This window comes from Ambystoma mexicanum, chromosome 7q (genome assembly GCF_040938575.1).
Source record: "Ambystoma mexicanum isolate Mex_15411 chromosome 7q, UKY_AmexF1_1, whole genome shotgun sequence".
Lineage (NCBI taxonomy): Eukaryota > Metazoa > Chordata > Amphibia > Caudata > Ambystomatidae > Ambystoma > Ambystoma mexicanum.
In genome coordinates, this window is record NC_090941.1 from 555,208,529 (window position 1) to 555,225,967 (window position 17,439).

The following is a 17,439-nucleotide window of genomic DNA, read 5'->3' on the forward strand; positions in this document are numbered from 1 at the left end:
TCTGGTGCTTGCACGGCCTCCTCCTCCACCAGACCCCCCACCAACCTGGATGACTCTGTGCCATCTTCCCCTGTTGGGCCCTGTGGGGTCCCAGCTGCCCCTTCTGCTGCCGAGGAGTCCAACTGCAACCTCCGCCTCTTGGACCTCCCCCCGGCAGCTGCGGCCTGGGACGCGGCACCGGACTCCTCACTCCCCGACGAGATGACAACACGGGAGGGGAGCCGGGCCTTGCGTCTCCGGCTGGCGGTCGGATCCCCGCCGCTGTGCTCCACAGCACCTTCTCCGCCCTCTTCATCAGTTGACGCTGCAGACAGGGAGAAACAAAACACAGGCATCAGGGCACTGTACAATGGACACATACACACATGACAGTTGTACATGAGTGGCATTGGCAAACCTCAGACATGCCATCACAATCCCCAACACACATGTCATTGCAACTGGCACACATGAGCCATACCACAGCCATATCGCAACTGCCACCACCATCCCCACACATACAACAGCATCAGCAGCCAAAGGGGAGCCATACATCACATGCAACACAGGAAGTGCACCACACATGTACACACACCACCACACTTGCATGCATGTCTACACCTCTGCCAAGTGTCGCACTGTTCAGACGGGCATCCATGTCACATCTGCCAATCAGGCTTCCACATACCGCTGTCACATGCATCCATGTAGCATCACTGTTGCACCTTTGACAAATACACACACATGCACATGTACACAGTGCTCATACATGCAGCCGAAAACAACATACATGCCTGACATCACGGACATGTCTACTTACATACACATTCATCCAAACATGTGTGCACGCACAACTGCATTTGCCATGCAAGCCCACACACACAAGCACCATCCATGTCTCACACATTACAGCCCTCGCATGTGTCAGCCCCACGGCCCTGTACACCCCCACCCATACTCCACCCCATACAAACAGATGTGCAACTGGCACAATGGGGAATGATCACCACACGCCCTGCTCACAACCAGGATGCATGTACACTCACCGCTCGACTCCAGACGGCTCTGCTTCTCTAGGACCTGGACGTGGAGCGCTGGGGATATGCGTTCCAGGACCCCCATCTGTTCTTCCGACAAGTGGCCCCGGCGCCCCTTGGCATCCGCTGCCTTCAAGAGGCGCCGGGCCTTGTTCAGGGTCCTGGACCTGAAGTCCTCCCAGCGCTTCCTGACATGTTGTAAGTCCCGGACTGCCACCCCCTCCGCGTTGATGGCAGTCACGATGTCTGTCCAGATCCGAGTCCGTCCTTCCTTGTCGGCGCGGGAACTTCCAAAGAGGGCATCATACTGCCCCAGGACTTGCTCCACCAGGACACCAACTTCGGTGGCACTGAAGCTGGTGCCCCTCTGCCTCTCTGGCCGGGGGTTGTCAGTGGTCACAGATGGTGTTAGCCCCGACATGACAACCCCAGAGGCAGGAGTGGGTGGGCAACTGGGTCCTGGGGCTGGGCTGTGGAGCGATGGGATTCCAGTCGGGAGTCTTCTGTTCCAGCAGGGGTGGTCACAGCAACAGCACCACTGGCTGATGTGCAGGCAGCAAATGGCAGTGCACGTGGGCAGCAGGCAGTCAGGCAGCAGCAGATAGCAGGTGGGAGCGTGCTCGGGGCTCTGGGGGGCAGTAATTCGGCCTTCTGGGCAGGAGCGTGGTCTCCCGTGTGCTCACGCGTGGCCAGCTTGGTACGGAGTGAATTGGCACGTGAAAATCCTGCACGTCAGCGTGAAAACCGAGGAAAGGCCCTAAGCGCGTAAGCGCGTCAGCACGCATACGCGATTCCATTGGACCAAAGGCCCTCAGCGCGTAAGCGCGTCTGTGACGTGACCCGCACGGGTGTTTCCCACACTGCACGTGATGACAGAGCACACGTGGAAAGACTGCACGTCAGAGTCTCATCGCGTGTGATTGGTGGAAATGGCCGTACACCGGGATACAGGTGCGCTGACGTACTTGCGTGTGTAAGTGTCCGCGCACACCTCATATACACGTACATAGGCCAATCGCGTGTACACGCACTTTTGTCCAATTACACGCGATGAGACTCTGACGTGCAGTCTTTCCACGTGTGCTCTGTCATCACGTGCTGTGTGGGAAACACCCGTGCGGGTCACGTCACAGACGCGCTTACGCGCTGAGGGCCTTTGGTCCAATGGAATCGCGTATGCGTGCTGACGCGCTTACGCGCTAAGGGCCTTTCCTCGGTTTTCACGCTGACATGCAGGATTTTCACGTGCCAATTCACTCCGTACCAAGCTGGCCACGCGTGAGCACACGGGAGACCACGCTCCTGCCCAGAAGGCCGAATTACTGCCCCCCAGAGCCCCGAGCACGCTCCCACCTGCTATCTGCTGCTGCCTGACTGCCTGCTGCCCACGTGCACTGCCATTTGCTGCCTGCACATCAGCCAGGGGTGCTGTTGCTGTGACCACCCCTGCTGGAACAGAAGACTCCCGACTGGAATTCCATCGCTCCACAGCCCAGCCCCAGGACCCAGTTGCCCACCCACTCCTGCCTCTGGGGTTGTCATGTCGGGGCTAACACCATCTGTGACCACTGACAACCCCCGGCCAGAGAGGCAGAGGGGCACCAGCTTCAGTGCCACCGAAGTTGGTGTCCTGGTGGAGCAAGTCCTGGGGCAGTATGATGCCCTCTTTGGAAGTTCCCGCGCCGACAAGGAAGGACGGACTCGGATCTGGACAGACATCGTGACTGCCATCAACGCGGAGGGGGTGGCAGTCCGGGACTTACAACATGTCAGGAAGCGCTGGGAGGACTTCAGGTCCAGGACCCTGAACAAGGCCCGGCGCCTCTTGAAGGCAGCGGATGCCAAGGGGCGCCGGGGCCACTTGTCGGAAGAACAGATGGGGGTCCTGGAACGCATATCCCCAGCGCTCCACGTCCAGGTCCTAGAGAAGCAGAGCCGTCTGGAGTCGAGCGGTGAGTGTACATGCATCCTGGTTGTGAGCAGGGCGTGTGGTGATCATTCCCCATTGTGCCAGTTGCACATCTGTTTGTATGGGGTGGAGTATGGGTGGGGGTGTACAGGGCCGTGGGGCTGACACATGCGAGGGCTGTAATGTGTGAGACATGGATGGTGCTTGTGTGTGTGGGCTTGCATGGCAAATGCAGTTGTGCGTGCACACATGTTTGGATGAATGTGTATGTAAGTAGACATGTCCGTGATGTCAGGCATGTATGTTGTTTTCGGCTGCATGTATGAGCACTGTGTACATGTGCATGTGTGTGTATTTGTCAAAGGTGCAACAGTGATGCTACATGGATGCATGTGACAGCGGTATGTGGAAGCCTGATTGGCAGATGTGACATGGATGCCCGTCTGAACAGTGCGACACTTGGCAGAGGTGTAGACATGCATGCAAGTGTGGTGGTGTGTGTACATGTGTGGTGCACTTCCTGTGTTGCATGTGATGTATGGCTCCCCTTTGGCTGCTGATGCTGTTGTATGTATGGGGATGGTGGTGGCAGTTGCGATATGGCTGTGGTATGGCTCATGTGTGCCAGTTGCAATGACATGTGTGTTGAGGATTGTGATGACATGTCTGAGGTTTGCCAATGCCACTCATGTGCAACTGTCATGCGTGTATGTGTCCATTGTACAGTGCCCTGATGCCTGTGTTTTGTTTCTCCCTGTCTGCAGCGTCAACTGATGAAGAGGGCGGAGAAGGTGCTGTGGAGCACAGCGGCGGGGATCCGACCGCCAGCCGGAGACGCAAGGCCCGGCTCCCCTCCCGTGTTGTCATCTCGTCGGGGAGTGAGGAGTCCGGTGCCGCGTCCCAGGCCGCAGCTGCCGGGGGGAGGTCCAAGAGGCGGAGGTTGCAGTTGGACTCCTCGGCAGCAGAAGGGGCAGCTGGGACCCCACAGGGCCCAACAGGGGAAGATGGCACAGAGTCATCCAGGTTGGTGGGGGGTTTGGTGGAGGAGGGGGCCGCGCAAGCACCAGAGACAGGGTCTGGAGGTGGGGATCCCACTGGTGCTAGTGGTGCAGTCCAGGACCAGGGACAGGAGGCAGCACAGGCGGCCGCGGAGGTGCCTGTGTGCAATCCTGTCCCCGATCCTGTCCCTGCATCATCTTGCACCAGCAGGGATGCCTACGTCCAGACCCGTTTTCAGGCAGGGGATGAGCTGACGTCAACTGGCCTTCCTCTGCCTGCGGACGTGGCCATCCAGGACCGGGTTGAGCCTGTCCTGGCTGGTGTGGCGTTGCGTCAACGGGCCATGCGAGGTGACCTGCAGTCTTTTCATGGAGAGACTGCACGTCATCTCGAATGGCTCGTTGACCACGTTAGCCTGCTGGGACAGGTCACCCAGGCCGGATTCCGCTGTCTGATGGGGCTTGCTCCGACCCCCTCCTCAACTGGACCCCCTACGCGCCAGTCGTCCTCTGTGCCATCTTCCCACCCATCAGTCACCTGGGTGCCCTGTGGAGCTGCCTCTGACAGTGCGGCCAGGCTGGTGGAGGAGGCATCCCTGCCACAGTCGGGAGTCGGACGTCCAGCAGGGGTGGCCACATCAACAGGTGCACCCCAGCCGGCGGAGGATGTGCAGGCAGCAGGAGGCAGTGCACGGGCAGAGGCAGAGCAGCAGCAGCAGCAAGATGGTGGGAGCCATGAAGGCTCGGGGCCTTCGACATCGGAGGGGCAGGCATCGGCCGGAGGGCAGGAGGACCCAGGACAGAGAGTGTCTTCCGTGTGGCAGCGGTTGGGCCACGCCATAGGTGCGGAGCGGCGGCGGGCGGAAGAGGCGCGGCTCACAATGGTCAGGGCGGAGAACTCCATGCGGAGGGCCCTGAGGCGGGCCGAGTGCCTCGAGGCAATCCGCAGGGGGTTGGAGGAGGACACGGCGTCGTCCCTGCGGACCCTCGGGGCCATGGAACTGGACCGCCTCCGGGACATCGAACAGGAGTTCGATGATGCCCTGGCCCGGAACACCACAGAGTGAGCCGCTGGACTTGCCCGCCGCCTTTGTATATAGTTCTTTAGTTTTAGGTTTCCTTTCGTTCTTATTATTATTTGGAGTCGACGGACACTGCTCCACTTTTTGTATATAGTTGATATTTAGGTAGGTTTTTTAGGAGGTTTCCTTAGTTCAGTTGTGATGATGGACCCTTGTTATTTTTGTACATAGTTCTTTGTTGCATGGAGAGTTTTTACATTTCACTTTGGACATAATTTTTTTGATTTGATTTTCTAGATTTGTGTTTTTATGCGGACATGCAGCTTATTTTTTCACATTTACATTGTAGTTAGTTTTCTTTCTTTGGCATTTGTATTTTTTTCAATACATTTTTTTTTACATTGTTCACTGTGTGGTTTCATCTCATTGGTTTCATGCATGTCATGTTGTGTGTTTTCCCATTCAATTTGAAAATATGTGTGTGACGGACATGGGTTCATTTGCTTCATGTACATTGGGGGTGTAACATGTGATTTCCATTTCCATGTGGGTGAATGGGTTACTTGGTAGGTCTTTTTGGCTGTGGAGGCTGACCATTACGCACATGATTGGGGATTGTGAGGACCTGGTGGGGGCTGCACATGGTGGCAGGGGGGTGGGGGTGCAGGGGGACATGAGTGGGGGCCTGGTGGAGGTTGAGCCTGCACTGCTGGGGGGTGGGGGTGGTGGGAGACATGAGTGGGGGCCTGGTGGAGGGTGACCCTGCACTGCTGGGGTGTGGGGGTGATGGGAGACATGAGTGGGGGCCTGGTGGAGGGTGACCCTGGTGGCTGGGGGGTGGGGGTGATAGGGGACATGAGTGGGGGCCTGGTGGAGGGTGACCCTGGTGGCTGGGGGGTGGGGGTGGTGGGAGACATGAGTTGGACATGGGTGGGGGCCTGCTGGCAGGTGCCCCACAGTGCTGGGGTGTGGGGGTGGTGGGAGACATGAGTTGGACATGGGTGGGGGCCTGCTGGCAGGTGCCCCACAGTGCTGGGGGGTGGGGGTGGTGGGAGACATGAGTGGGGCCCTGGTGGAGGGTGACCCTGCACTGCTGGGGGGTGGGGGTGGTGGGAGACATGAGTGGGGCCCTGGTGGAGGGTGACCCTGGTGGCTGGGGGGTGGGGGTGGTGGGAGACATGAGTTGGATATGGGTGGGGGCCTGCTGGCAGGTGCCCCACAGTGCTGGGGGGTGGGGGTGGTGGGAGACATGAGTTGGACATGGGTGGGGGCCTGCTGGCAGGTGCCCCACAGTGCTGGGGTGTGGGGGTGGTGGGAGACATGAGTTGGACATGGGTGGGGGCCTGCTGGCAGGTGCCCCACAGTGCTGGGGGGTGGGGGTGGTGGGAGACATGAGTGGGGCCCTGGTGGAGGGTGACCCTGCACTGCTGGGGGGTGGGGGTGGTGGGAGACATGAGTGGGGCCCTGGTGGAGGGTGACCCTGGTGGCTGGGGGGTGGGGGTGGTGGGAGACATGAGTTGGATATGGGTGGGGGCCTGCTGGCAGGTGCCCCACAGTGCTGGGGGGTGGGGGTGGTGGGAGACATGAGTTGGACATGGGTGGGGGCCTGCTGGCAGGTGCCCCACAGTGCTGGGGGGTGGGGGTGGTGGGAGACATGAGTTGGACATGGGTGGGGGCCTACTGGCAGGTGCCCCACAGTGCTGGGGGGTGGGGGTGGTGGGAGACATGAGTGGGGCCCTGGTGGAGGGTGACCCTGGTGGCTGGGGGGTGGGGGTGGTGGGAGACATGAGTTGGACATGGGTGGGGGCCTACTGGCAGGTGCCCCACAGTGCTGGGGGGTGGGGGTGGTGGGGGACATGAGTTGGACATGGGTGGGGGCCTGCTGGCAGGTGCCCCACAGTGCTGGGGGGTGGGGGTGGTGGGAGACATGAGTGGGGCCCTGGTGAAGGGTGACCCTGCACTGCTGGGGGGTGGGGGTGGTGGGAGACATGAGTGGGGCCCTGGTGGAGGGTGACCCTGGTGGCTGGGGGGTGGGGGTGGTGGGAGACATGAGTTGGACATGGGTGGGGGCCTGCTGGCAGGTGCCCCACAGTGCTGGGGGGTGGGGGTGGTCGGAGACATGAGTGGGGCCCTGGTGGAGGGTGACCCTGGTGGCTGGGGGGTGGGGGTGGTGGGAGACATGAGTTGGACATGGGTGGGGGCCTACTGGCAGGTGCCCCACAGTGCTGGGGGGTGGGGGTGGTGGGGGACATGAGTTGGACATGGGTGGGGGACTGCTGGCATGTGCCCCACAGTGCTGGGGGGTGGGGGTGCAAGGGGACATGTGTTGGTGTTCATTAGTTCAAGGAGACATGTGCCTTTGCTGGGGGGCATGCCCATGTTGGGTGGGCTGCCTGCGGGACATGACCAGGGATGCAGGGTAGTCCCCTGTGGTGTGGGCTGCCTGCAGGGGCCGTGGAGGGTGTACAGGGTACACCTGGGAGGACCCACACTGTCAAATCACATGTGGGACTCCCCGGCACCCCTGAAATACACGTACCGTGCAGAAATCGCGTGTAAAACTTCCCGCGCACCCCTGAAATACACGCGCCCAGGCTATTCGCGTGTAAAACTTCCCGCGCACCCCTGAAATACACGCGCCCAGGCTATTCGCGTGTAAAACTTCCCGCGCACCCCTGATATACACGCGCCCAGGCTATTCGCGTGTGGAACTTCCCGCGCACCCCTGAAATACACGGGCCCAGGCTATTCGCGTGTGGAACTCCCCGCGCACCCCTGAAATACACGCGCCCAGGCTATTCGCGTGTGGAACTTCCCGCGCACCCCTCAAATTCACGCGCCCAGGCTATTCGCGTGTGGAACTTCCCGCGAACCCCTGAAATACACGCGCCCAGGCTATTCGCGTGTGGAACTTCCCGCGCACCCCTGAAATACACGCGCCCAGCCTATTCGCGTGTGGAACTTCCCGCGCACCCCTGAAATACACGCGCCCAGGCTATTCGCGTGTGGAACTTCCCGCGAACCCCTGAAATACACGCGCCCAGGCTATTCGCGTGTGGAACTTCCCGCGAACCCCTGAAATACACGCGCCCAGGCTATTCGCGTGTGGAACTTCCCGCGCACCCCTCAAATTCACGCGCCCAGGCTATTCGCGTGTGGAACTTCCCGCGCACCCCTGAAATACACGCGCCCAGCCTATTCGCGTGTGGAACTTCCCGCGCACCCCTGAAATACACGCGCCCAGCCTATTCGCGTGTGGAACTTCCCGCGCACCCCTGAAATACACGCGCCCAGGCTATTCGCGTGTGGAACTTCCCGCGAACCCCTGAAATACACGCGCCCAGGCTATTCGCGTGTGGAACTTCCCGCGAACCCCTGTAATACACGTAGCCCGCTCCCCCAGGCCCGATCGCGTGAGGAACTTCCCGCGCACCCCTCAAATTCACGCGCCCAGGCTATTCGCGTGTGGAACTTCCCGCGCACCCCTGAAATACACGCACCCAGCCTATTCGCGTGTGGAACTTCCCGCGCACCCCTGAAATACACGCGCCCAGGCTATTCGCGTGTGGAACTTCCCGCAAACCCCTGAAATACACGCGCACAGGCTATTCGCGTGTGGAACTTCCCGCGAACCCCTGTAATACACGTAGCCCGCTCCCCCAGGCCCGATCGCGTGAGGAACTTCCCGCGCACCCCTCAAATTCACGCGCCCAGGCTATTCGCGTGTGAAACTTCACGCGAACCCCTGAAATACACGTACCGTGCAGAAATCGCGTGTAAAACTTCCCGCGCACCCCTGAAATACACGCGCCCAGTCTATTCGCGTGTGAAACTTCACGCGAACCCCTGAAATACACGTACCGTGCAGAAATCGCGTGTAAAACTTCCCGCGCACCCCTGAAATACACGCGCCCAGGCTATTCGCGTGTGAAACTTCACGCGAACCCCTGAAATACACGTAGCACGCTCCCCCAGGCCCGATCGCGTGAGGAACTTCACGCGAACCCCTGTAATACACGTAGCCCGCTCCCCCAGGCCCGATCGCGTGTGGAACTTCACGCGAACCCCTGTAATACACGTAGCCCGCTCCCCCAGGCCCGATCGCGTGTGGAACTTCACGCGAACCCCTGAAATACACGTAGCCCGCTCCCCCAGGCCCGATCGCGTGAGGAACTTCACGCGAACCCCTGTAATACACGTAGCCCGCTCCCCCAGGCCCGATCGCGTGAGGAACTTCACGCGAACCCCTGTAATACACGTAGCCCGCTCCCCCAGGCCCGATCGCGTGAGGAACTTCACGCGAACCCCTGTAATACACGTAGCCCGCTCCCCCAGGCCCGATCGTGTGAATAACTTCACGCGAACCCCTGTGATGCACGTACCCTGCAAATCGCGTGTGACACTTCCCGCGCACCCCGGTATACATGCACACGTATTTTTTGTCAGCGGGTGTCCGTGTTTGTGGGTACCCCTTTGCACGTCATTTTTCCTGGAGGGCCACAGTATGGGACATTCATCATGGCAGTATATAGGTGCTATTTGTTGGCGCACCTTTTGGCGCACATTTCTTACAGCCGCAGAGACGCTACCGCCTCCTTTCTTGTGGCGGTCGTGTTTGTGCCTGTGCGCTGGTTTGAGCGTGCGCTTTTTTCCCCTATTCTATTCCATGAATACGTGTTGTAGGCGAGCGTGTGGGCGTTCCGCGCACTTGTGCCCTGTACTTCCCCCGTGACGCCCACGTTTTGGCAAGTTGTTCCCCATTCCGAGTGTTACGCCCGTGTTCCGCCTACTTTTATTGCGTGCGCCGCGCTATGTGCGAATTTCGCTGTGGCCTGTGCGATTTTCGCTGTGACCTGGCGCACGCTGTTAGATGGCCTGTGCGCCAACGTGCGCCAACGTGCGCCGCGCACTTTTTTTTCGCACATCCGCTGGTTTTCTCGCGCACGGCCTTCCATGAATCGACGTGCGCTGCTTTTCGTGCGATTTTCGCACGTTCACTGCGATTTTCGCTATTCCACTGCGATTCGCACGTTTTTGCCCACTTGCGCCGCGCTAATTATTCCATGAATCGGCCTCTTGGTATGTTATTGCCCAGAGTTGAACGCTTTAAGATCAGCTCACTTTGTAAATGTAATCTCCATCTTAGAAGCAGTTGAACAAGATGTACGATGGACTCTTCTACTATGCACCAATAAATGTGCCGTACAGATAGCATTAATTAACTTTCTAACGTCTCTGAAGCTAGAAAATCCATGTAGCTGTTGGGACTATTACAAATTTGCTCTGAACTTGTTGAAAGGTTGTCTCACTGTATGGGTTAAAATTATTGGGAGCTGTCAAGACATGATAATAACAAAGAATGTCCCATGTTTCTAGGAAGAGAATAGTATTGATTGGGAAATGTATTCTATTTACTTATTGACGTGTTTTGGTTAATAGTAATTAGGTTTTTTTTTCGTTTTTTTTTGTTGAGAATTTTGAGAATTTTGAAATTTGTTGCTGTTTTTCCGGATTAGCTAAATACATTTTTTCTTTTTCTTTTCTTTTTTCCTTTTGTGTTTTGTTAGTTTGTATTTTTTGTGTAATAGTGATGAATTGTAAATAATTGTTGAATTATATTGAAATGTAAGTCACAGAAAATTCTTTTATATATTTTAAATCTCGAATTTTTGTGTATTGAAAAGCTGATTAATTTCAGCTAATACAATAAAAAAAATGTACTTATGGCTTCTGCCTACTCGTGCAGGACACAAGTCATGGGCATATGTGAAGTGAATGGATGCCACCTTACAACTATGTTCCTTCCCCAAGAGGTGAACAGAGGTAATTGCAAGCAGGAAAGCCTGACCAACTGAATCTGCCCAAAACTTAAACGCTCCAAGTTGGCACTTGGCACCACCTCACAAACCAGCAGATACAAGTCCTGTCTATCTATCTTTGTCCACACAGAAAACTGCTCTTATACCTTTCCATTTGTGGTAGACTGACCTGTCATTTTATTCGAGAGGTTTCCCAAAAAGCAAGGTGTCACAGGGGCCAAATATAGATTGGGGAAAGTGGGACACATCCTGCACTGCGTGGGATGTAACTGAATTGTTCCCAGCCCTATTGGCTTTGAAGAGGTAACCCACCTGCTGGGAAGTCTTTGGATTTCCAAACCTCTCCCTCCTGCCAATTGCACCAACAGAGCATAGCTCCCTGCCTATCTCTCTATACTCCTTCTGGCACACTAGCTTGCAGGGAAAATTGAGAGATTTCCCTTCATGAAATTCCTCTGAGATGCCACTTGGCAGAGACCTGTCAATCTGCCTAACATAAGTGACTACTCTGGCTCTACTGATCTCCACTACTTGTGAATTCTCCAAGTTTCTTCACATTGGAAGAAGCCAGGATTCCAAGGTGGGAATTGCCAGTATTAAGGTCACCGTTAATACTGGAATGTTTGGGAGGTGGGGTGCCGGAATTACCGGCAGCTCTGAGCTGCAGGTAAATCCAGCCACCAAACTTGTATTTTGCTGGTGCAGTAACTTGCAAGTAAACTGTATTACCAGCACATTAACACTGCACCAGCAAACATGTAATGAGGTACAAAGTTTTAATCAGGAGATGAATAGCAAGAAACTATTTGGCCGGAGCTGAGTAGTTTGTTTTCAGCTGGAATTTGGCTGAATAGTTACTCAAAGCCAATGTTTGGTGACCCTCATTATGTACAAGCCATGATCCAGCCGATGTAGATTCTTATAATAATAATAATTTGCATTTGTATAGTGCTACAAACACTCAGGCATCTCTAAGCGCTGCTTACTATTACCCACGGTGTGTGGTGCTCATTTATGGCCCTCGGAAGGATGAAAGGCTGAGTTTGGCCCTTCCAGGATGCAAACCTGTGTCGGCAGGCTCTGCGCGGATGTCAAATGCAATTCTTATGATTTTTAGAGCATATTGTACTAGCTTTTTTAAATGGTGTGTTTTGACCTTGGCATTTACCTGTATTAGAGAGCTAAAAGTATTTTCTTAAAATATTTCTCTTTCATTTCTTTTTTTAGGACCAGTTAACACTACTGTACTCTATTGGATCCAATGTTACTGCGGAAAGGTACATGTTAATTTGGAAAATTCCTCTCTGTTCCCATGAATTGCTATTGTTGCTTAATTTTATATGTATACTCTAGTTATGCTGTCCCCCTGCTTTTTTTTTCGGCCCTTCTTTTAGTAGCTCCAAGTCTCGCCACATATCAACAACATCAACACCTTCAGTTTCGAAGAGTAGAAAGTTTATTTGCCTTTGTGGTTTTCATAGTATTTCAGCCTAGTGGGATGCAAAGCATGCCCTGACCCCGCCTACCCCTTAAATGACATGTGTTCCAGTACTGTCCTATGAAGATTGCGAGCTTCCTTAAATCATCCACAATGATACAGAGGTATTGTTTTTGTTAGTGTAAATTTGATTACATTTCACATTGATTGAGAAACAGAATTCTTGGGCACCCAAAAAAGATAGTTCAATGCCTTCATTGTTCTCACATGAAGCGTTAGATGAATGTCTGAAGGAAGCTTGTGGTGGGGACAAACAAAGCAGTAGTGTGGGAATAGATTGCTAACATTTCTGGGCTAGACTGGACCTTGCTGCCCTAGCCAGGGTCTAAGTTATCGTCCTATGAGTTAATCTCACCCTTTCAATTTGGGCTTTGGACGTTTCTGGTTGGATAAACTAAAGGGTTTATGGGGTTGCAGTTGGAACAGAAGGACGATCATTGAATCCAACAATGCTCAGATGGAGGTGCAACATAAAATCTGCAGCAGTCTAATCTAAGCGGGCCTAAAACAAGCAGTCTTATTGGATATCTTAGTAGTACAGATGGCTGTGGCTTGCCAGTTCAAGGCTACCAGCTGCAGTTCCCGTGACGCCCGCTTCCCAGGAATCGGGGAACTCCAGGTATTCCCCATAGTCTTTCCATGTCCTGCATTCACAGCCGAACTGATGGAGGGTCACATCCCTATGGTTCCTGGGGCAGGCTTGGGTCACAGGGAGAGACTGCCTCATTGAGATTAGAGTACAGATTAGAGTACAGTAAGGTGACCTTAAGATAAATTGATTTATGAGTAACAAGCACAATAGACATACTTACAATGAATAGTAGAAGTTTACATACTGAATAAGTGACCTGCCTTGAGACCTGCAGAATAATTTTAAAGTCAACTTGCAATTGTAGGTTATCTGGCCAAAGAAAGATATGGATACACAAAGCCTTGACATGAGCACAGAATTCTGCACCTACCTTAGACGCTTTCAAGACGCTTGAAAATTACCACAGGGATGAAGAACAACTATGACCACTTGGAGAAATTGAGAAGCCCATGATCGAGAGGTGTGTGCAAGAGCGGAGTAGTGGTTAGAGTAAGGAACCTGAAAGAACTAAGGCCAGTGTAGCGAGAGGTGTGCTCTCCGAACTAGCCGAGCTAGTAAGAAGGCTGGGATGCGAGGAGTGTGCACAGGGGATCAAATTCCAGAGAGCAGGAGAAATGCTGATATATGTGGAGATGATGGGATGGACAGTGGACAATCCATGGGGAGCAGCAATAGTGCAAGCAACTTCAGAGCATGACTGCCAGATTGAATTAAAAAATGCTGAATTCTTGGACTTGAAATCCAAGTCCCTACCTGTTCCGACAAGTGACATTACTACACTAACAGTAACTTCTGTGTCTCTAAGGGAGAGTTCCTAAAACCATTGAGAAAGGGGAGAAGAACCATTGTATGCTGGAAATGTAAGTCCAAGTTCCAAGATAAATCTAATATTAAGACCAAAAGTAGAATCATTGGATGTCACTTAAGTCATTAAGTTCAGAGTTGTGACAAAGGATCAACAGAACACACATGAGCCATCATTTTCAAGTTCAAACGATCATTAACTTTGTCATGATGGGATTAGGACACCTCTGTAAGGTAATGGTGTTTTCCCACAACAAAGCTAGCTATTCCTCTCGCAATCTACCTAATCGATTTTAGGGTGGGATCAATTAGCAAGTATCGTGATTCTTAATTGAATAGGGATACTCTTCTCATTTTGCTCTATAATTTAATCCACAATGTCTGGGATATAGTGGTTGTCATGCGTCTTGGTTCCAGTCCACAAATATAGATGGGTTGGAATAACGCTTATGGGTCCTAGTGTATCTCATTAGCATTAAAAAGGATACTTTGGTGTAGGTGCCAGAATGGTTCAACACAAGTCATCTGTTAGGGGTCAGTAATGGCAGGCGGACAACTGTTTCAGGATTTATCAACATATGCCATTATATTTTTAAAAGAAATATGATCAATATGCCTCACTTTTTCTCTACTCTGCTGAGGATTTCCCTGCCTAACTAAAGCTACGGGGAAACACTCAAACACAGGTTAACTGGCCCTCACACTAAGAAACAAATACACAAAGGAAATAAATGGTAGTGCAACATAACATGAATAGCAGTCAGTCTCTGAATAACCTTCTAATTTCCTGGGTGATTTCCCTTCCCCAGGATTCAAGGTCAGTTCTGTAAATGTTCAACCAAAGAAAGAAATGTCTCAAATCAGTTCTAAAGGGTTCAAAGTAAAATTAAAAGTTTGTTAACCAACATTCCAATGATAGCAAATCTCTTCTCCTTGGTGAAATATCACCTTTCCACTTCCACCAAATAGCACCAATGGTAATCTTAGTCACGATGCTTTGTCACCTCTTCGAGAAGACTTGTCACAGTTCAAAAGAAATGCAATATCAACAACTGTCAATGATGAACAGTTATTGGTCAACTGTTAGTGTTTTCTTAGTTACAATTTTAGAGTTCACAATGGTATATTTGTCAGGATGACACAGTGCGGTTGCTTCCACTTCAACAACTACACTTGATTCACCATGGGAACAGTCAACTTTGTCTCGCAGTACTCCACTTGTTTAGGATACTACATTGTTGCATCTACTGACAACCAGATATACCACCGCAGCTTCAGTACTTTGGACAACTACCACAGCTTCAGTGACTTGTACTTCTAGACAGGCTTCGACCAGACATACTTTAAAGTACTTCAACAACTTGAAATAGGCAAGGCACTTTTCCTCTGGATAACTCTCTTTAAAAGGGGCAAACTCTTTGCCTCTCTTGTCTGTCTGCCACAATACCAACCTGGATTTGTCTTTAAGACTCACTTCTCTCTGTCTTGCACAGTTTCTGGCAATACAGGCTGTGTCTACTTCAAAATAGTCTTTACAAGCAGCCAGTTTCCCCTTCTCCAACTTTACCTGCACCTTTCTGCCAGTTCTCAGCCCAAGTAATTACCCAGAGGTCTTGGTGCCACTCTCTTAGCTTCAGGTGATGCTTGCACACTTGTATCTTAGGCCAGTTGAACTGGTATTAACTTCACAGTACAGTTAGATTGCTTTTTTTGTTTTTGTAAATGTTTTTTTTTTTTTTACAGTTTCATACAACAGAAATAACGAATCTTGCGAGAAAGGCAACGTCTCACCCCTTTTCGCCCTGCTCCCACCCCATTTAAACTTTGAAGAACATAACCCTTTGGATGTCTTAGAGATGCAGAATTAGAAAGTCCATTGTTGCATATGGGACCACAGCCGCCCCTGATCCTTCCTTTCATGTATGGGGAATGGTCCTGTTGGGGGAATCTCCCTGAGGGAAAGCTCACACTTTCGTTCTCCCGAAGGGGAGTCAAACACGTGTTGGCTCCCCTCTCACATGCACCCAGCACATTCTGCTGGGCCTTCTGGTTTATTCTTGTTAAAAACATTAAACCTTCACTGATGACAACAAATCAAGACTGGCTCAATTCTTTCAACAACCAGAAAGTAAGGGATCAATGGTCATTTTAATGGTCAAAACCAACCACCAGCGCCTCTACTAAACAAGGTTTACCAACCCACATCTTCTACAATCCTAAAGGTAGTCAACTATTCGAAAAAGTTTGTGCTTCAGACGTATGCCTCTCTTACAGGGTTAGGAGCCGTCCTGCCCCAAATTTAGCGACGGACTAGAACACCTCACACTACACACCAGTCGCAACGTATTCCCACTTGAAAAAACTACTCTGTGGTAGAACTAGAGGCCCTAGCCATCAAGCGGGCCATTATCCATCTTAGATATTACCTATTGGAACGAAAGCTTACACTGGACCGACCAATAACCCTTAGTTTGGATTAGCCAACGTAAAGAGTCCAACCCTCGGGTGATGGTTTCTAGACTTACAACTATGTTGTTTCACAGTGGAACACTGGAAGGAAAAAGACCAGGGAAATGTGGATTTTCTTTCCCGGTTCCCCTGTGAAGCAAATGTGGCTAAATCGCATGGAGGTGTTTCCCTAGCTAGTCCCTGGGAATCAGTCATCCAGGTGGCCAGGAAACGGTCATCGCTATTCAGTTCATGGGGGTGGACCAGTGAAGGAGGATCACCTAGATGGGGGGTCCTCGGGAGTGGGAGTGGGACACCCACGGGTGAGATGTGGTATCCCCCTCCTTTCAACACCTTTTCCCCATCCTGCCACTTAGGACATTCAAAACCACTCCCTCTTCCCCCGTTCCGACACGAAAACCTTTGCACGACACACCAGAGAACAGACTAACACCAGAGCTGTTTACCTGACATGTCCCAATACAAGGGTCAGGCAAAGTCAGGCCATTGATCAGAATCACACACACCTGGCGGCCCTTTCCCTTCCCCACAGTGATAAAAGGTGGAGCAAGAGAGCACAGTACGATCGAGGCAGACCGCTCGACGAGACAGCTATCCAGACACGGCAGTTCAAAAGGAGGAGAAAGGCAGCAAATATCGAGAGACTGACGAGGAGAGACACGACCTTGCCCTTTTTGACAAAGCCTGCGAACCCTCCACTGAAAGAAACGTAAGACCGAGGACAATAGCCCAAGTGTGCTGCAGCAGATGTCAACGGTACACGGAGCGTATCAATGCCGATAAGCCGTAGCGAGGGAGACACCTGCTTCCGTGGTATTGGCCCTGACTCCAGTAAAGAGAAAAGCCAATCGATTCATCACATCTGATGAGTCGAGGGGAGAGTTTATAAGAACCAGGCTGTGGTGAATGAAAGTCGGAAAGTGTCAAAGTTCAAAGAACTGTAAAATTGGAAAGGGGAGACCAGCTGCAGAAGGGGACCGGCACCATGTGGGTGCTGCTCCGAGAAACTATGGTCGATCCCCATCTGAGTAAAATGACAGAAACCAGAAGGCCATAAGAGATCCGCAAAGATAAGACATAGTGGTCAGACAGGAGTTCAAGCAAAATCCCTGTACAGTCGAAAGCCTTTGATCTGCAAACTATAAAGAAAGCAAGGGAACTGAATCCCTCCACATGAGAAAGCAAGGGAAGTGAATCCCGTAAACATTGAAAGTGAATGTGAATGTGAAGTTGGCAAGTGTGAACCCGGAAGAGGGATGCTGATGAGAAGGGGCAAAGTCTAAAGTCCCAAGAAACAGTATGTTGACAAAGG

General features: G+C 52.5%; 1 protein-coding gene across 1 annotated transcript in view; it reads left to right on the plus strand.

Annotated features, from left to right (window-relative positions):
* Window positions 1-17,439, plus strand: part of VWA8 (von Willebrand factor A domain containing 8) — a 3,012,337-nt gene that overhangs the window by 678,475 nt on the left and 2,316,423 nt on the right. The window contains exon 7 of the mRNA XM_069639376.1: window positions 11,992-12,041. Coding sequence (XP_069495477.1) covers window positions 11,992-12,041 — 50 coding nt within the window. The remainder of the gene's footprint in view (window positions 1-11,991; window positions 12,042-17,439) is intronic.